Source organism: Crocuta crocuta, unplaced genomic scaffold (assembly GCF_008692635.1).
Source record: "Crocuta crocuta isolate KB4526 unplaced genomic scaffold, BGI_CrCroc_1.0 scaffold67, whole genome shotgun sequence".
NCBI classification, from domain to species: Eukaryota; Metazoa; Chordata; class Mammalia; order Carnivora; family Hyaenidae; genus Crocuta; species Crocuta crocuta.
Window position 1 is genome coordinate 3237205 of NW_027531896.1, and position 20811 is coordinate 3258015.

Below are 20811 nucleotides of genomic sequence, written 5' to 3' on the forward strand. Positions count from 1 at the left end.
AAAATTAAAATTTTTAATAGAGAATTGTTTAAAAAAATAAAAAATAAAATATTCTTTATTAATTTGTTAAAGAATCTATAGGGGCACCTGGGTGGCTTGGTTGGTTAAGTGTCTGGCTCTCAGTTTCGGCTCAGGTCATAATCTCATGGTTCATGGGTTTGTGCCTTTTGCTGGGCTCTGTGCTGATAGCGTGGAGCCTGCTTGGGATTCTCTCTCTCCCTCTCTGTCTCCTACATGTGTGCATGTGCTCTCTCTCTCAAAATAATAAACTAACCAAAAACAAAGAAAAAAAGAATCTTTAAAAAAAGATGAATGTGATGGGTAACAAGATGATGTATTTCGGGAGAAATATTTGGAAACTAAAAGGAAATTCTAAAACTGAAAAATACAAAATCTGAAATGAATAATTTGTTAGATGGGATTAATAGCAGATCCAATACTGTAGAAGAGGGGCATCTGCTTGGCTCAGTCAGTAGAGCATGTGACTCAGTCTCAGGGTCATGAGTTCCAGCTGCATGTTGGGTATAGAGTTTACTTAAAAAAAATACTGCAGAAGAATCAATGAATTTGAAGATCTCTAAAAAAAATTACTTAGATTGACAAAGAATATGTACTATATGACTCCATTTATATAAAATTCTAAAAAATGTAATCTGTGGTGACAAAAAACAGATCAGTCATCACCTGAGATGATTTGGGGGAAATGGGGTGTGTGGGAAAGTAGATTATAAAGGGGTATAAGAAAGGTTTTCAGGGTGATGGATAAGTTTATTAAGTATATAATCGATGGATAAGGGATTGTGGTATTTTGTGGTGTATACATATGTTAAACTTATCAAGTTGTACGTTTTATTTTGATTTTTTTTAAGTTTATCTATTTATTTTTAGAGAGAGAGAGCGAGAGTGCACGGAAGCAGGGGAGGAGCAAAGAGAGAAGGGGAGAGAGAGAATCCCAAGTGGACTCTGTGCTGACAGCGTGGCTGTCAGTGGGGCTCAGTCTCACAAACATGAGATCATGATCTGAGCTGAAATTAAGAGTCAGATGTTTAATCAACTGAGCCAGCCAGCTCCTCCTCAAGTTGTTTATTTTTTTTTTTATATTTTTATTATTTATTTCTAGGAGAGAGAGAGAGAGAGACAGCATGAGCAGGGGAGGGTCAGAGAGAGAGGGAGATAAAGACTCTGAAATAGGCTCCAGGCTCTGAGCTGGCAGTCAGCACAGAGCCCGACGCAGGGCTCGAAACCACAAACCGTGAGATCATGACCTAAGCCAAAGTCGGACACTTAACCGACTAAGCCATCCAGGAGCCCCTCAAGTTGTTTATTTTAAATATATGTATTGAAGGGCACTTAGCTGGCTCAGTCAACTGAGTGTCCAATTCTTGATTTCAGCTTATGTCATGATCGCAGGATCATGGGATACAGCCCTGCACTGGGCTCCACACTAATTATGGAGCCTGTTTAAGATTCTCTTTCTCTCTCTCTGCCTCTGCCCCTCTCCCTACTCATGGTCTCTCAATCTTAAAAAAAAGTAAAAAAATATATGTATAAAAAGATATATGTATATATGTGTATATATATATGGATATATATAAGGATTATTTCACAGTGATAAAAAGCTAAAAGACATAAAGATTCTAATTATATATATATACATATATATATCTCACCAATAATAGAATTTCAAAATATTGAAGCAAAAAGTGGACAGAATAAAGGGAGAAATAGACAAATCTGGTTGGAATATAAATTTGAGAAAGTCTCCCAGAAAATAGAGCAAAAAGACACAGAAAGAAAACTGGAGAGAAAAAAGAAAATCAGAGGACCGGTGTAGGAAGTCTAATGTCCAATATCTTGACCCTTTCTTCTGCTGACTTTACAGTTCCAGATACCTTAAATGTGGTCAGCCTTGTTTCCCCAGAACTCACACTTGGCCTTGTTCACTGACCCCCCCCCCCATGGAAAGGGGCTCCTGTAATCACTCAGTGAAGCTGTAATCAGACTGTCATGGAAACAGTCTTCTCAGATTATCTTCTTCAGGCACCTCTGTTTAACAAAGTTGCCTTCAAGCTTGCTCTTCAGTTTTACATTAATTACTTTTGTATTCATTTATATGTAAATAATTGTTGATAAAAATAAATATTTGGTTGAGGGAGAAAAATGCATAAATTATAACTCAGATGTTCTCTGAGCTTAAAGAGTACTCAGTCATCTGGAAGGGAAAACAGGAAACAGGAAAAGAAAATAATAAAGAGCAAGGTTGGGAAGCTTAAAATGAACCCAGTGGGGAGTCTCCAAACCAACTAGGCTGTGACAAATCCTTCTATTTCCATTGCCCTGGGGAACGTGTAGATTCCGAACACTCCTCACTTCCACACTGGGACCCAAAGAAAATGCTTAGGAGGATATCTAAATCAGTTGATTTCTGGAGTTGGTCTTGACTTCCCTGGGGCATCAAGATCTAGTACTGATGTCCCAATGCCTTTCTCAGACATGTGTGCCTGCTCTTCTGATGGATGGGCCACACATATTCTAAGGAAGAGTTGTTTCTCAGGGACCTAATCCCCTTCTTTGGCTGTCTCCCTCACTTTCCTTTCCCAGGCATCTACCTTTCCTCACAAAAAACCCAGGACTTAGCTCTCAAGTCAGGGGTTCGCTTTCTTTCTCAGAGATTCTCTACATGTCACTGAGACTGGGAATACATTGAGACAGGCTGGTTTAAAAGGTTTCCTGTAATGACCCTTGCAGGCAAACAGATACATTGGTTGAGGAGGCCAGAGTTGCCCCTGAGAGTTGAGGACCCTTGAGTAACTACCATGGCCTTCTGTCCCTCTTCTAAGATCACCATATTGCTAAAAGGGTATCAGGGGTAGACCTCTGACAGGCTCACACACTAGTATTTCCCTCAGGAACAGGATAAAAGTATTCTCTGGGAGAAACTGTCATTAGTAAACTCAGGAATGGTTCCAGTGGTGAGCAAGTTGACATCCTTCCAGAATATTCCAAAACACCAAGCTGTTAATTACTCATGCCTAATGTACTTGGGTCTGTCTTTCTCTACAACGCCACCCTTATGACTTCACAGTATGAGAGAACATCCACTCCCCTCAGATAATGCTTCGATGTCCTGAAACTGTCTAGATATATTAGAGACATAAACCCCGAGGCCATAATGGTCCATTGGAAAATACTGGAAAAAAAAATTCAAAGGCACTTTTATCTCTTAAACCAGGTTGTAACATTCCATCCTGAAACAAGGAGATCAGAGGCAAGTCCAGGGGCACTTGATGTTCTTTATGATCATAAACACTATTTTGGAAGATTAAAAACAATAACAACAACTGTAGTCTTTTGAAATGATATAAGAATGTTGACAGAAGGTGGCCTGGGCCCAAACATGCCTAGGAATGCCATCAGCTGTTGCTAGCAGTCTATTTTTGTTGGGATTTGTGAAGACAGCAGATGCATTCCCAGAGCGCCCTCACTGGTACAATGGACCTCACCACCACCCATTTCCCAGAGTTGGGATGCAAGCAGTTGGAGCTGCTGAATCACTGATTCAGAAACAAGTCATCCAAAGGACAGTCTTCACACCCTAGATCATAATATTGTACTTAGAGGCATCTACACTGGATACCCTCTTCATAGGGGACTTAGAGAAATGATATTACTCATTGTGGAAAACAAATAAGGAAAAAAAACCCTGGATCTGCAGTGAATTCACAGACCCCAGGGGAAATAAGCCAGAAGAGAGCAGATAAAAAAGGAGTTTATTGTACAATTCATCAATTTCCTTGGCTTCGATGCCCTGACACTGTCCCACTGATAACTTACCTTTCTCCTGAGCCTATTGCTTTGGTTTTCCTGACACACTAAACCATGCTTCAGTAGTACCCCTGGGACAAAAGCTGTACCATCTCAGAAAAAGATGACAAGAGCACACCTCCAATTGATGTCCCCTTGGTCATATGGAACAAAATGGAAATTGTTCCGTAAGGTCCCCATTTGATAAAGACAGAGACATAGCAGGCAGTCGCCCTGTCCTTGTGCAGAGAATAAAAGATCTGCTGCCTGGGGCGGGGAGAGCCTGGGCATCTTTTTAGGGGTCAGGGAAGAGGGGTCAGCCCCTTTCTGTCCTCTCTGGAATTTTTCCTGACTCAGCCCTCACTCTGTAAAAGATTCCACGGTCTCAGGATGCTGATGTTCAGTCCCCTCTGCTGTAAGGTCTCTAACTGCAGGAGCCTACAGGAGGCTAAACGAGCCCTCTTTCTCAACCTAATTTCCTGTCTTTAATACTCCTTTAAATAGCTTAATCAAAGGCAATTTCTCTTTAGAGATACGAGGCCCTTCTAATATGCAAATATACTTTGGAACATACCCATTCACTTTCAAACAAACCCATGAGTCATTTTCATTTTTCTAAAATCATATTTTTATGTAAGAAATAAATGTAAATAAATGTGTTGACATTTTATTTATATGCAGTCCACATATGACTACAAAAACTTTGGTTGATATCTTGACAATTTTCAAAATAGCTCTTCTTTAAAGGGTGGGGGATAGAATCTTACCTCTTAATGAATACCTACCATGAGTCAGAGTCAATGCTGGGTGTACCCTATAATTTAATTTAAACACATTTCACTTTTAGGTGATTCTGTGAATTTTCTTTCTTTTTTCTCCCCTCTCTCTGACATTAATATAGTTCTTATGCCCTACATTCCAGAAAAAGTAGGGGGTATGTTAGGAGCAGAAGAGCCTCACAGGGGCAGGAGATGGAGGGACAGCTTCGATCAGACAAATGATGGCTTACACCTCACAGTCTACACACAGAAAAATACCTACTACGTTCCTCTCTATATTTACAAACACACACCGATCTCCAATGCTCAGAAAGCATTAACATCTCCCAGGTACTTGCTGCACTCAGCACACAAATCCTGGTCCTTATACATCCAATGCAAACAACCCCAGATTGGAGCTTGAATTTCATATCTGCTTGTTAAGAATGTGGCTTTAGGGAAATCCCTCTACCTCTTTGGGTTTTTTCATTATTAAAATGCATGTTGTAACACCTATCTCATAAAGAGTATGGGAGATCAAGTAGCATAAAGTCGGAGCAATATTTTTAATCATTATCACAACCCCATTAAGGCAAATTAAATTTGTACTTTACAGAAGAGAAAACAGGCTTAAAGAATCTAAGTGATTCACCCAAGGCCACACAGGAAGTAATCAGAGAAGTTAGCAGTAAATCCTAGCTGATTCCAAACACTCAGAAGTACTTTTTCCCCCATGGCACAGAGAAATCCCATCTCCCCTGCTGCTCTCTTTTGGGCTCTCATACATGGAAAGGCTTTCCAGGAATTGCTCTTTTATCCCCACTGATCTCAGGGCTTTCTCTACTCACAGCCACGTGGAGTTAACCAAGTGGGCCAAATGTGGTAGGTACTTGGTTTGCTGGCAATAAAAAGGCCATCAAAGCATCTGTAAGTCAGAAAAGGAGACAGGATTTGGAAAGCACATGATTGCAGGCGGCACACCACTGGACCAACCACCTGACGGGAAAGACTGCAGCGTACTGGACTGTGGTAAGGAGTCATGTAAGTCTACGTTTCAAAATTTCATTCTTCCTGTCATTACTGACCCCAAATAATGAGGCTTCCTATGTATGCAGATTCCATTTTCACCTTTGGAGTTTAAGATCCAGTAGGGGAGGGGCGGCTGGGTGGCTTAGTCGGTTAAGCGTCCGACTTTCACTTAGGTCATGATCTCGCGGTTCATGGGTTCCAGCCCTGCNACAGTGTGGCCGGGTGCCATGGTTTAAGCTTAAGAGAGGACCCAGAGGTCTGATTTCCAACCATCAGTGCCTTTAAGGGGCCAGGGCCAGATGAAAGACAGTGACTTTCAGGAAGATAAGAAGAAACTGCCCATCATTTAAAACAAAAAAAATTTTTTAAAAATGTTTATTCATTTTTGAGAGACAGAGCGCAAGCAGCGGTGGGGCAGAGAGAAAGGGAGACACAGAATCCAAAGCAGGTGAGCTGTCAGCACAGAGCCCAACAATCATGACCTGAGCAGAAGTCAGATGCTTAACTGACTAAGCCACCCAAGTGTCCCTCCCCTCCTTTCTTTTTTTTAATGTCGGGTAAAATTCGTTCTACCAGTAGGAATCCAGAGCATCTTTTTCCATCGTCATGAACTTCCAACTGAAGATGGAGGGTGAGTGAAGGGGGCAAGCTCCTGAGAAGGGGCCAGGAGGCCCTACAGCTGAGAGACCTGGATGTATCAGTACTCGGGTTTTGTTTCCAGTTTCAGCATCCTGCTTGTTGTGCTCATCTGTCTGACATGCTGATAATTAAGTAGCAATGCTAACTGGTTTTATTACTGGATCACAAGGCAAGGCTTTTCCATGAGTTTGTATCCATCAATTCCAGTAAATGATGGTATTGACTAGCCCATGAAAACTCTCTATTAGCCTTTTTTTTTTCCTAGTACTTGGAGTTCACCTTGGAAGCTCAGGTTAGTCTGGATCCTGTGTCGAGGAAATAAGAAACAGACCCTTTATCCCAAGGAAAAGCTCCACTGGGAATACAAAAACGGGGACATTTTCTACAATGTGTGTTTCTGTTACACTTGTCTCTCAGATCCATATCCATCCGTTTAAAGTCAGTTCAGCAACACTGAGGCTGAGGATCTGCAAATACTTCTCCTTAGCCATCCGGATCCCCGATACACCAGTAGGGGGAGCTAGAGGGAGGCTGCAAGGCTGGCGGCCACAGAAGGCGCTTGCTGGGTCCTGTTCCTGCCTCACCCCCAAGTAGCAGCAGTTTGCTCCGTTCCCAGCTTTCCTTCATGCTCCCAGAGCCGGCCTCCTCAGACCTGAGAGCTGTCAGCACCGGCCAAGCGGCACCCTTCCTCGGGCCCTCAGTTCTAGCTCCTCAGGCCTCCTCGAGCCTCTAGCTCATGATAACCCCAACTTCTTGCTTTTGCTCTCCGAACCCTAGGGATGGCGGCTGCTTCCTGTGCCCCCCTCCATGTTCCACCACCTATTCTGTCCTCCAAGACCTATAATATTGACTTCTTATGTTAAATTAGCAAGCAGGACTTCTCTGCTTTCTACTTTGCTGACAAATACAGTGTTTCTGAGAGCCACAACTTCTTTTATAAACCGTGGTTAAAAGAGCAGACTCTGAAATCAGCCTCACCTGATTGGGAATCCCAACCCACTTATGCAGTACCTGGTAACTTTGGAAAATTTAATTTACCTCTCTCTAGGTCTCATTTTTCTCACTCTCATTTATTCAATCAACATTAAGCACCTACTAAGTTCCAGGCACTGTGCTAGGCAGTAGAAATACAATGTTATGCAAAACAGTTAAATACCCTGACCCCCTAGAACCTTCTGTCATGTGAATCAAATGAGATAACACAGGTGAGGCACATGTCATCCCACCCTTCAGAGAGCAAAGACAAAAGGGTCTGGAAGGATAAAGGCGTCTCCAGAAAATGAGGCACGTGTCTTTCCCTAAACAAGTTTGAAGGTCTTGGTCAACATAACACCAGGGATTCACTCACTGTATGCCCTGTCTTTTCCTCCTGTTCAGAGCAAAGAAGCAATGACCTTGCAGCAACAATCTTTAGAAGGAAATGGGCAAACAGGTGTAGAGAGGGAACGCTATGAGGTAGCATTTTTTTAGAAATTCTAAATATATAGGTAGCTGTGATAATGTGAGTTGCAATGTGGAGCTAGGACTGGGACCAGAGTGGGTGTGAGCATTGGGCACAAGTGGAAAAAGAGAGTAGAGAGCTGTCATTTCAAATGTAGTCACTACAAGAGTCTTCTTACCATAAAGTGTACATGTACATGCCTGTGTATGTATCAAATGAACTGGAACTTAATTTCTGCTTTCTGCAACAGGACTATATACCTAGAGAGGCCAGGGAGGTCATGAGATGGAAAAGAAAGATCCCTCATTCCGTTTAAGCCTGAATCCAAAAGGCCCAGGCTGTGGGCAAAGAGAAGCTGGAAAGAGATCTCATCTCCACATTTGGACATGATCCGTCCTTAGTCTTCTGCTGTCTAGATACCAGGCATATTGTGGCAAAGACGGCCAATGTCCTTATTAGCAAAGAAGTATTTCTGCAAGAATACTGTGTAGCTAAGTTCTTGAACGTCGTATCTGTAACATATTGATATCCTATAAATGCAAACTAAACTCTTTAACCTCAATTTTTTATTCATTTTGACATCACTGTGACCACAAAAAGTCATACTGAAGGAAAACAACCCTGGGAAATTATTACTAGAAGGTCTATTCCACATCCCTGCTCTAGGGCCTCATTATAAATAATTTACTGTCACTGAAGGAATTTAGAGGCCCTGAAGACATGAGAAGCCTGGAGAGAGTTTTACTCGTAAATAAATACCAACATTTAAACAATCAAGACAGCCTCAAATTCCAGGACTGTTGAAATGAACAATATATACTGCCTGCATGATTTATTATGCTTGTGCTGAGGGTCCAAATGCTGAGGATAATTCAATTCCACCTGAAGAGTCATTATAGGGCCAAGCCCCACGAGAAGTACTTTGGATAAGAGGTGATATTTCTCAGCTTTTCCATTTCAAACAAATTATTATTTTTGTATTTGAGACATCACCCAGGCAATTCCCTTCATGACTTGTAGCACTCTTGAGCAATTAAAATTTTTTTATAAGGTGAAAGTAGGGGACAAATGCCACATCCAAAATGATCCACAGAACGCTGAAGAACCGCCCCTCCCCAACCCCGAGAGCCCGGCTGCCTCAGACAGAAGGTGAAATCATCCCTTCTGCTCAAGGAAACATAAGTGAACAGTGAGCATGCATCCCAGCAAGAACATTATCGCCTAGCAGAGGCAACCTGATAAATACAGACTTCCTCTCCAAACAAGTCTCCTCACAGGGAACGTGAGCAAAGGGCCCCTTCTGAGGAGATGGTGAAATATCACTTGGCAAGATGTCCTCACTGTGGCACACGGCAGCCTTCCCTCTTATCCCCTTACCACACATTCAGCTCAACTGGAACGTAGAAGAAACCTGTTTGCCACATGTCTTGCATCTGTCACGTGACATGTCTCTGCGACAAGGGCAGAGAGGCCCTGGCCTATCAGACCAGCTCCCTCCCAACCCCGAATTTCTAGGCTTACATACCATCCAGGCCATTGTGATGACTGTAGTTTCTTTTCCCCAAAATGCTCAGAGACGTGTGATTTGGGGTGCTTAGCATCCTCTTGGTAGTAGGGGTTTGCAGGCTTGGTGCAGACCGAATGACATTAGGTTTCTTCGAAGGATGGATCTCTGGCAGGGGGAGAAAAGGTTTCTCAACTCAGAACGTGGTATTAAAAAATCTCTGTGTGCACTTACATTGCCTAATAGGCACACATCTTACTCCTTAATGAGCTGAGAGCCAGTTTCTTATGAGCCAGCCTGCTTTCCCAAGGACTCGCATAATGATTCAGCTTCAAGTGCTGTTACCATGGCTTTACTTATCAAAAGTGAGCTGCCTCTTCCTCTGATAGCTGGAGCTCGGAGCTTCATGTTGGGAGTATGAGCAACAACAGCGACAACAAAACCACCAACAAAAAGCCCCTGCCGCTTCAGAAGGTCACTTAAACACAGATTCACTAAGGGAATAAGGCAACCAACTCTTCAAGGTTTTAGAAATGTAGAGCTTATTTGGAGAAGTAGCCTGAGAGAGAAAACTAACTCTGGGCTCTATCAAAACAAAAAACGTAGCACGCGGCATGTCTGGGGTGGGAGAGGTTTCTGAAAAACAGGATTCCTCTTCCGGCCCTGCCAGGGTTTAGGACCAGGGGTAATCGCGCCCAGTCCAGAATATTTTGATACAGCTGAAACCCGACACCAAACTCACAAATTCTACAGTCGCAGTGGACGCAGTGGAAGAAACGCTTTGATGGAGGATATATCACGCAACGATGATGTGCACGTGGGATACTGTGTTTACATCAAGTATGTTGTCGTCAGCCATGTAGCCCAGAATTGCTTGCATATTTTGGATAAAGCAGACAGACCGAAATTGCAGCCTGTGGGAACTGGGTTTGAGGATCTCAGTCTGTTATTGACACTGGGCTACCTCTTGTCCAAAGCTAAACCTGCGCACTGAGTCAGAGTCCCCAGCTGTGCACAAGCCACCCTGTGTTCCCAGGGGGGCCAGGATAGAGGCCTCATTTCCTGAAGTTTAGGGAAGACTGTTAGGATTGTTAGAATTACTATATCTTGGTTTGGTAGAAACTCTACACTTGCCCACATTCAGGAACAGATCAAGTGCTAACCAAAATGTAGTGCTGATTTTTTTTTCACATGGCACCACTTTTCATTACAACCTCCACACTACACTCCTTCCAGTCCAGACAACTTGCCTCTGGACTCACTGAAGCCTTTGTTTATCAGTTCTCTTAGCCTCACAAAGGGAAAAATATTTTTTTCCTTTTGTTCTACCTATTTAAATACTACTTATCATTCAAGGCTGAGATCAAATACTGCTTTCTCCACATGGGCTGCCATAACTCTCATCATAAGTAACTATTCCTTCTTCTAACTGTCCAATGAATATTGCCTGTAATTCCTTTATAGGAGCTAATCCTTTGCCTAACTGTCCTTACCTGTGTGCTTTCCCTACTAAACTAAGATTTTGGAGGGCAGAGTCTTATTCATCTTGATGTTCCCCCAAATCAATTAGCATAGTGTCTTGTACACAGTAAATACTCAGAAATACGTTAGGTAGGGAGGTGCCTTAGCTAGTAACAAGAGCACAGGATTGGGCTGATCTAGTAGGAACAAAGACCAGTTTGCCCATAGGAGGAACACACAGTTATCCATGGAAAAACTAATATGCAATGTTATGTTCTATTTCTTAAGATCAGAGACTTTTCCTTGCATGGTGGGAGATGGGGCTTCTAGGCTTAGGTCCTGTAAGGGAATATAGACAGCAACGTTGAAGGACTTGATCACCATGACTAGGTCCTGCCAATGATAACCAGGTGATATTTTCGGGGGCTACCAAAGCAACTCTTTAGGCCCTGAGAAATAAAACAAGAAATATGGTGACCAAGTAAAATCAAAGAGGGAGCTGGGAGCTTCTGACTCATGGATGTGCTCATGAGGACCAGATAATATACCATGCTCAAGGCTACATTTTGAATTTTAAAGACATGTCTAGAGTCTGAACACTTCATAACTGTGTATCTTTCTGACAGAGCAATAAGGTTCAATGCAACTTTGAGTACCTCTTTCACTTTTACTGAGAAAATAAAAAAGTGAGAATATTAGAAGCACAAAAACATGCCATTATAGCTCCTAGGTATATTAGGAACCATTTTAGGAACCATTATTTTGTAAATTACCTTAATACTCTGCAAAAAACAAAAAGAGAGTGACTGCCTACTGATTTTTAAAAGTACTATTCTTAATTGTGCTATTTCAACATGTATATGGAATCATCACCTTTGGCGATCTTCAAGTTAAATAAGTTGATAAAAACCAGAAAGCAATACAAATGTTCTCCTTTCAAAGTAACCTTAATTGGTACAGCAAAACCATAAATATTTTTAAAGGTAGTTAAAAACACTTTTATCTGATTAAAAAACATAAGCCAGTCAAAACATTAAGAATATTCATCCTCTAAACATTTAGTGATTCTTATTTTCCTCTTTTTGCGTCATCTGTATTTATATCCATAAATAGACATTACATTTTTATTTCATGACATTTTTTGGGGAAAGTAAATATATCCATAACTCTGTGTATATGCTCTGTGTGTATACGTTTTGGTAATACGAAGAAAAGTTTCTAAAACAAAATAAAGTGGCTATATCTATGAAAGTATCCAATTTCAGCTACTTGAAAGGCTTGGACTTAGTTTAGGTGTGTCAATTTAGAGAAGCCAAATACTTAGAAGATACGGAAATTGTTTGAAATTTTTCCCTCTGTTAGAAAATACCCACCTAAGTACCCAATGATACATGCCAAAGGTTTCCTAGTGCTTTTGCTTTTCAGTGGACTTCCAGAAAGTTCGGCATGTCTGTCTGCATCTGAGGAGAGAAGGAAACACGAAGACAACCAATGAGGCTGATTTCTCTACCTATACTACACACGCTGCAGTGGAAAAACAGGTGCAAGTGGAAGGTGAGGCAAAATATCTATCAGATTCCTGCATAATTTCCTTTGGGGTTTGAGAAAACTGTCTCTAGTTCTGGTTCCCAATTACTGAAGGAAGGATTTACCTGGAGAATGCTCACTTAAGCGTCTCAGAAGAGTGTGGCTAACACACATCGTACACACATGCTTTCTTTCTGTGTGCCTATCTGAAAAATAGTGGAAATATGCTTCCGTTCTAGCCATGACAGTGTTTCATTACAGTAGAAAAACTTCCAGGCACCCTAATGTGAAATCAGTCCTAATTTAAGATTAATCTGGCATAGAAAACAAAAATGACAGCTGACAGAGGAAACACACTTGGCCATCCCTGACCTACAGGGAGTGAGGCTCTGCTGAGAAGTTTTAATCTCTCTTGATTAAACTCAAGTCCATTAGATGAGAGCCTCATGTGGGTAAAAGCGGGTCATTGGCTTTATCGCTGGTTTTCTTATCCTTCATATCCTACTATGATGTGAGTAGTGCTGAGACTTAAAAGGTTACCTGTATGTAGACAGAGTATGTCATCCAATAGTCAGAACAGTATGATACTGTGAGAATGGATATTAGCATTCATAAAAGTTCACATCACATTCTTCATACCCTACCGGAAGACATTTCAGACAGAGAAAAATAAAGCATACGGCACACTCTCTCTGTTGTAATTAGCCGTCATTAGGGTGGAAGAGTACATGCAGAACATGGCTGCTCTCACACTGAAGAGTTAAGTTACAAAAATAGAGTTTGAAGGGACCAAAAAAAAAATGTGTATTGAAATGTTTTTAAATGTGCAGATATTGTCATAAAGCTTAACAGAGTAGTATTAGCAGATATTATTTTGCTACGTTGATGCCTTTTTCCCACCTTCAAATACTTGACAAAAATGTCGTGTAGGTTTTCTGTGGCTGAGACCACATTTTTAGGCATGCCTACAGGAAACTGCCTTTGACAACCATAGGAATTCTCTGCAGTGTTAAAATGTACAATTCAATCTGGAGTCTCAAATCATTTAAAATTAAAAATTAACTTTTTCATAAGCTCTAGCCCTCTTTTTCACCAAGGAAACTATAAAAAAATTTTAATGTTTTTTATTTATTTCTGAGAGAGAGAGAGAGCATGAGCAGGGGAAGGGCAGAGAGAGAAGGGGACAGAAGATCTGAAGCGGGCTTCCCCCTGACAGCATGGAGTTCAATGCTGGGTTCAAACTCACAGACCGTGAGATCATGACCTGAGCCGAAGCTGGACACTTAACTGACTGAGCCACCCAGGTGCCTCAAAACAATTTTAACTATGAAACAGAAAGAGGTGGGAAAATAGAATAAAAAAATTTACAATAAACAAAGCACATACTGCAGAGAGCCTCAAATAATAGGAATCTGAATATGTACCCCAAGCACTGCCTAATTATTATACAATCATGGACAACTATAAATGATCCAATTTCTTTTCCTTCTGGCTCAGCGGATTTCCTTTGGAAAGAAAAATTATTAAGATATGAAGTTTTTCCCCTGTTGTTGAATAGTAGTGAAAATAGAAGAAGAAATTCTAAGCATATTTTGGAAGAGTAATCTAAATAAACATTAAAAAGCAGCACGGGGGTGGGGTGCCTCGGTGGCTCAGTTGGTTACGCCTCAGACTCTTGATTTGGGGTCAGGTCATGGTCTTGTGGTTCATGGGATCAAGCCATATGTCAGGCTCTGTGCTGAGCATGGAGTCTGGTTAAGATTCTCTCCCTCCTCTCTTCTGCTCCTCCCCCCACTCTCTTTCTCTCAAAATATATAAACATTTTTTTTAAAAAGGCAGCACAAATCCTGCAGGGATCAAATACCTGCCCAATTAGTAGGAGTTAATACTAAATAATTCCTTCATGTAAAATTCAAGTTCTACTTGGGACGAGGACAAGAGAGAATTTTGTTTTTTCTATTAAGGAGAGAAAGTTTGAATGAATCAGGCTGGTACTTCCTTAGTGTTTTGGACAAAGGCAATCATTGTATTACTAGTAATAAGATTAACTTCGCACCTGTTCCCCTTGATAAGGCCGGAAGGAAAACTGCCAGTGTGGCTGCACCTGATGGACTCCCAAAGGACTGTCACCTTGACAAGAGTCAACAGAATGAACAGCCTATCAAAGGGGTCACCGACACAATCCCTAAACATACTTCAAATTAAACTCATCTGCTTTTAATTTCTCATTAAGTCAGTAGGATTAATGATGTGATATGCCAAGTGGCAATTTACAAGGCACCTGAGTAGGAGACCAAAGCTCCTTAGGAGGATCACTAATTTCCAGTATGTTTTAAAGAAAGTAGTTGGTGGCAAGAATTCTCAGACTCAACGATGAGGAAATTAGGATGGAACATGCTAAAACTACCTAGTCACTGTCTGACATCAAAACTGCATGTATTCTTGGGGGGTCTGGGAGCTCAGTTGGTTAAGTGTCTGACTTTGGCTCAGGTCATGATCTCACCATTCGTGAGTTCGAGCCTCACGTCAGGTTTTGTGCTGACAGCTGAGTCTGGAGCCTGCTTTGGATTCCGTGTCTCCCCCCCCTCCCCCGCTCACACACTCTCTCTCTCAAAAATAAACATTAAAAAAAAAATAGGGGCACCTGGGTGGCTCAGTCAGTTAAGTGTCTGACTTTGGCTCAGGTATTGGCTCAGGTCATGATCTCACCATTCATGAGTTCAAGCCTCACTCAGACTTTGTGCTGATGGCTTAGAGCCTGTAGCCTGCTTTGGATTCTGTGTCCCCCTCTGCCTCTCTCTCAAAAATAAAGATTACCAAAAAAAATTTTAAAAGACCTGCATGCATTCAGTGATATACTCTGGATATGCATGCGGAAAATACCTTCTGCCCCAAGGGAATGATCAAAGACATAGGATTATTGGGTCTGCACTTGAGTTGGTTAAACAGAATCTTGGTCTGCACTCAAGAACAGGCCGGTGGTGCCATTTGTCAGTCCGTCCTTGCTCTCAAATTATTCACCTAACTCTATTGAAACACAGAGCATTCATTGGGATGCATTAAAAGTGCAGATAAAACAAGCCACCTGAGAGATGCCCAAAGAACCCAGAAGAAATCAAAATCTGCCAGAAAGAGGGAGAACATGGGTGCCTCACTCAAATCATGTGGCTGCACACAGGCACATTTCTTCAGCTTCCTAGAGTGCATCTCCTTGAGGTAAACCTAGAAAAACATTGTTGCTTTTATTGCAACTCAGCCATTTCTCTAGAATGTTTTGGAAATATATGTGTGTGTGTGGTGGGGGGGGGGGGATAAAATAGAAAAACTGCAAAAAGTACACACTGAATTAAAATTCACAAAAACAGCTCACATAGGCTTCCGAGATTGCTGTCAAAATAAAACCACCCATGGAATTTTCTTAAAGGAATTGCAAAGGCACTTCTATTTTTATTTATTTATTTTTAAGAAAGCTTCCTGCAAGCTTCCTGCCCAGTGTGGAGCCCAACATGGGGCTTGAACACATGACCCAGAGATCAAGACCTGAGCGGAGATCAAGAGTCTGACACCCAACCGACTGAGCAACCCAGGCACCCTGCACAGGCATTTCTTTTTCTTTCTTCTTTTTTCTCTTTTTCCTTTTTTTTCCTTCTTTTTCTTTCTTTTCTCTCTTTTTTCTTTCTTCCTTTCCATTCTTTTTCTTTCTCTTTCCTTCCTTCCTCTTTCCCTTTCCTTTCCTTCTTTCCTTCCTCTCTCTCTCTTTTTAGATGTTTATTTATTTTTGAGAGAGTGAGCAAGCAGGGAGAAGCAGAGAGAGAGGGAGACAGAATTCCAAGCAGGCTCTGTGTCATCAGCACAGAGTCCTATGTGGGGTTTGAACCACAAACTGTGAGATAAGGACCTGGGCTGAGTAGGATGCTTAACCAATTGAGCTACCCAGACATTTTGTAAAGACACAAAACCTAGGTGTCTTTAAAAAAATGATAAATTCAACTATATTAAAAAAAATCTGCTTGACAAATACATTGTAAACAAAGTCAAAGGCAAAACGGAGTAAATATTTGCACCATATATCACAGATCAAGAGTAAACTTCCTTCAAATATAAAAAGTTCTCACAAGTCAGTAAGACTTCTAATAGAAAACAGGCCAGGGGCAAAAACCGTTGATAGAAAAGGAAATACAAATGGTTTTCAAATACATGCAAAGATTTCTAGCTCATTCAAAATGAGAAATGCAAACTAATATACCTTATGCATCACCTGTCAACTGGTCAAGGGTTTCAAAGATTGATAACACTGCTGGCAAGGTTCTAGAGAAACAGGCATTCTCTGGACTTCGTGGGTAGGAGAACAAATCACAGTTTTTCTAAAGGTTCCTGGGTAGTGACTATTAAAATTCCAAACGCATGTTCTTTGACTCAGATGTTCTACTTTTAGGGGTCTGTCCTGTAACCTACATGCACGTTTCACACATTAGTATGAAAGGCTATCTGTATAAGGATATTTGTTGCAACATTACTTATAATAGAAAATAATTGGAAATAACCTAAAAATCTGTTTACTAGGAAACTGGTTAAAGCAAACATAAAACAGATTATTATGCAGCTGATAAGAAAAAATGGTAACTCTCAATGGCCTGGTATGGAATGGCCTCCAAGATATGTTAAGAAAGCCAGGGGCATCTGGGTAGTCAATCTGTTGAGTGTCGGACTCTTGATTTTGGTTCAGGTCACGATCCCAGGGCCATATGATCAAGGCCTGCATGGTCGTGGAGCCTGCCTCAGATTCTCTCTGTACGCCCAACCCCCCAGTGCCCTCTCCCTGCTTGTTCTAAGTTTGTTTTTTTAATGTTTATTTATTTTTGAGATGGGGGGTGTAGAGGCAGAGACAGAAGGAGACAGAGGATCCAAAATGGGGTCTGTACTGACAGCAGAGAGCCCTATGTGGGGCTCGAACTCATGAACTTTGAGATCATGACCTGAGTCATCCAGGCACCCCCCTCTCTTCAAAAAATAAAATTAAAAAAAGCCAGGTATAGAACAATGTAGACATTCAACATTAAAACACAAAAAGAACACACCTATGCAGACTGGTATAGATACACAGAATTTCTCTGGATACGTTAGACACTATGACAATGTTAAGTTACCTCTGAAGATGGCAGAAGTAGGAATGGCAGTAAGATTTGTAACCATTTTTGTATCTTTAGAAAAATTTAAAGTACCAACTCAGAAAAGAATTTTTATTACAAATAAACTACCCCAAATACCAAAACAAACCAAAACTGTTCTCTGCTAATACTGGAGCTTGAAAGTTTCACACGACTTCATAGAATTATGAACTTTTGCTGAGAAATCTCTAGGGAAAAAACTCCTATAAAATATATATTAAAAACTTCTGAATACAGGCCCTTGGGATATTTCCAAAGTTGAATAGCATCTTCAAGCATCAAAAAATGGCTGCAGGCTCGAGGAGCTTTACACTAAGGAATGGTGGTCATTCAAGTCAGAACCCACTGAATCACCCAGGCAAGCTACCAAGGTAGCAGGCCAGCCACTAGGATCCCCTTCTCTGGCACTATAGCTTGATCTACGGAATGCTGCTGAAATACCCACTTCTACTTAACCTCAGTTTCTGAGGATCCTGAGTCTCAGGTTGTAACCCTGTGCTCATCAGGTGTGGGGTGATTTTACAGATCTTTGATAAAGTCATCAGGGGGCTCAGTGGTAATGTCTGATGGCGATAACAAAGGAAGGACACCATTATCATATCATGGCTTTCTTAGCAGGTGGGGTGTCAAGGGGGAGAAGAGACAGGCTGTCTGAAACTTGGCAACCCATGCTGTTGGTCTGCAAATCTTGTCAAGGACACAACACTTCTCTTTCTGCAATGTTTTGGTTTTTGGTCTACCAATCCGTCATTGGTCTACCAATCCGTAGTAGGCACTATCTACATGATAGAACTGGCTGAGGCATTGTGTGTTAACATTAGTAATATGGAAGTAATAGTTAGTGACTGTTATAGTAAGTAATAAGTCATGGACTTCTATATTTCCGTATAAAGGCATATTATAGGGGCACCTGGGTGGCTCAATTGGTTAAGGGTCTGATTTCGGTTCAGGTCATGATCTCATGGCTTGTAGGTTGGAGCCCCACATTGGATTTTGTGCTGACAGCTCAGAGCCTGGAGTCTGCTTCTGATTCCATCTCACTCTCTCTGCCCCTCCCTCACTCATGCTGTCTCTCTCTCCCTCTCAAATATAAATATTTAAAACATTTGTTTAAAAGGTGTATTATTAAAACAAATAGATATTTGGGGAATTTGGTTTTTAAAAAATCACCTTCTAGGGTGCCTGGAAGGCTCAGTTGGTTGAGTATCCAACTTTGGTCATGATCTCGTGGTTCAGGAGTTCGAGCCGTGTATCAGGCTCCGCACAGACAGTGCGAAACCTGCTTGGGATTCTTTCTCTGCTCCTTCCCTGCTTGCTCTCTCTTTCAAAATAAATAAATTTAAAAAAATAAATTAAAAATAAAAAATCACTCTCTCTATATAGATCACATATGTACATATTTTTAAACATGTTGATCATTCCATATACCTGTTTTTAAAATTGTTTTTTAAAATAGGAAATATATTCCTATGGCTCAAAGTTGGATAAGTTTAAAAGGATAAACAGGGGGAAGTCTCCTTTCCACCCCTGTGCCTCAGCCTCCCAGTTTCCCTTCCCACAGATATTACTACTTCTTACATTTTCTCTGTGATACTTTATGGATTCCCCTTTTTACTCTACTGTTTTAATGCCATTTTCTTCATGAAAATAAAGGCCAGAGGGTGCTGTTGCAACAAACCAAAAAAACATTTTCTCTAAAAGGATCAACTTGTTAAGTCAAACACTTAAGTTACGATTATGATCTGCACCATCTGAGAATTTATCTCATTAGCTCTTCACTCTTGCACGGCCCGTCACCCCACGGACTCTGGCGAGGCCACTGGGGGGGGACAGCGCTGCCAGGGCCAGAAACCATGGGAGGGGTCAGCTTGTACAGGGCTTAGAAGTCTCAAGTTCCCAGGGAAAACTATTTGCCTTTGTAATATTATGAAGAATTATTCTAAAATGCATCAATTAGAGCTCTTGATCCATCAATATCTATAGAATTACGGACTTCCATCTGCTCTGACAGTCCATCCATACTGTTATCATAGGGATTCTTAACTTTTTCTGAGGAGGGGTGGGGGTCACCACTGCCCTTGAGAAATCAAGGAAAGCTTACTAAAAAAAAAATAAATAAATACACCTATACATTCCCACTGGACCAAAGATGATTGTCTCCAGACATCAGGTTATTAACGTCTCATCTTCTCTGTAACAAGCCAAGATCAGGGGCCTGCTGGAGAGGTTTTAACAAGGTACAGATAAGAAGGGAGAAGATGGTGTAAGAATCAATTAGATGCTCGAAGAGTTCATTAGCTGCCTGTCTGGGAAACAAAACAAAACAAAACAGTGGATGGCTGCTGAAACTTTGTAACTGTAAATTTCAAGGTAAAATTATTCTGAAAATCTGATTCTATATGTAACTTGACCAATGAAGCAAAATACATATAAAATATGCTCCTTGAATCCCATCACAACAAATGACTCTGTCCTTTTATTATTATTATTGTTATAGCTCTATGTTTATAGAAATAAGACACATATAATTTAACCTTGCCCCGTCGGCAACTTTTTTAACAGTATGGCCTTTCAATTGAGAATACATAAAATGACGTAACAGAAAAATACACTTCATTAAGAATAATCAAAAGAAAGGCAACTTGCAAATTTACTGAGCAAGTAACGGAAGAGCCACGGGAAAGAGAAGCTTCCTCAGCTGCCAATTTAGTTGATGATGAATTCTCTTCCATTCATGGGAACAAACAGGATTTTGGATCCTGGCCAATTTTAATGGAAGAATTTCATTCATTTTTTTCTCATGTTTTATTATCCTGTTTAGTTAAGAAATTATATAAATGTGTTTTAAATCAGCTAAGCAGTTTAGATGAATGTAAATATTTTCCAGTTCCTTAAAATGGGTAAGAAAGTGTAATGAACTCAGAAATGCTAGCATGAAATACCAGCCTAAGACCCAAATAAACATGAGTGTAATGTAGCTAAATTTCCCTCCATGGGACTCAGAGAGTACCACCATTTTCTACTCTCTTTACAAAGCACTTTTTTCTCCTTATAAAGCTTTTACCTGTAACTTGTAAAGCCTTTCAACCATTCTGTTGAAAATCACCTCTAGGAACAAAAAAATGATTTCCAATCATCACTCCTTAAATGGACATCCTCTTTAAATCAAAGTGGAACATCTCATAATAAATTTCTTTTCTCACAAAGAAAAAGCATCTACTCAATGTTCATAAAATTTCCTCTCTATTAAGCCAGACAGCAGGTTTTCTCATGCTTCAGGGGAAGAAGTGGCATGGTCTAACATGGCAGCCAGGCATGTGACTAAAGGTAGCAAGACTAGAACCAGAGCCTAACACACAAATTACGGACACATTTTAGGCGCACATGGTAATAACAGAACAACCCACAATTCACTGATACATATGACCTTTGTTCTAACCAAAAAAAAAAAAAAAAAAAAAAAAAAAAAAAAAAAAAAAA

At 40.8% G+C, this 20811-nt stretch overlaps 1 protein-coding gene across 1 annotated transcript in view; it reads right to left on the reverse strand.

Annotated features, from left to right (window-relative positions):
• The window catches only part of MTA3 (metastasis associated 1 family member 3), a 171152-nt gene that overhangs the window by 8095 nt on the left and 142246 nt on the right, over window positions 1-20811 (reverse strand). Inside the window, exons 14-15 of the mRNA XM_077773462.1 lie at window positions 12010-12096; window positions 9197-9343 (exon numbers count right to left, since the gene is read on the reverse strand). Coding sequence (XP_077629588.1) covers window positions 9197-9343; window positions 12010-12096 — 234 coding nt within the window. The remainder of the gene's footprint in view (window positions 1-9196; window positions 9344-12009; window positions 12097-20811) is intronic.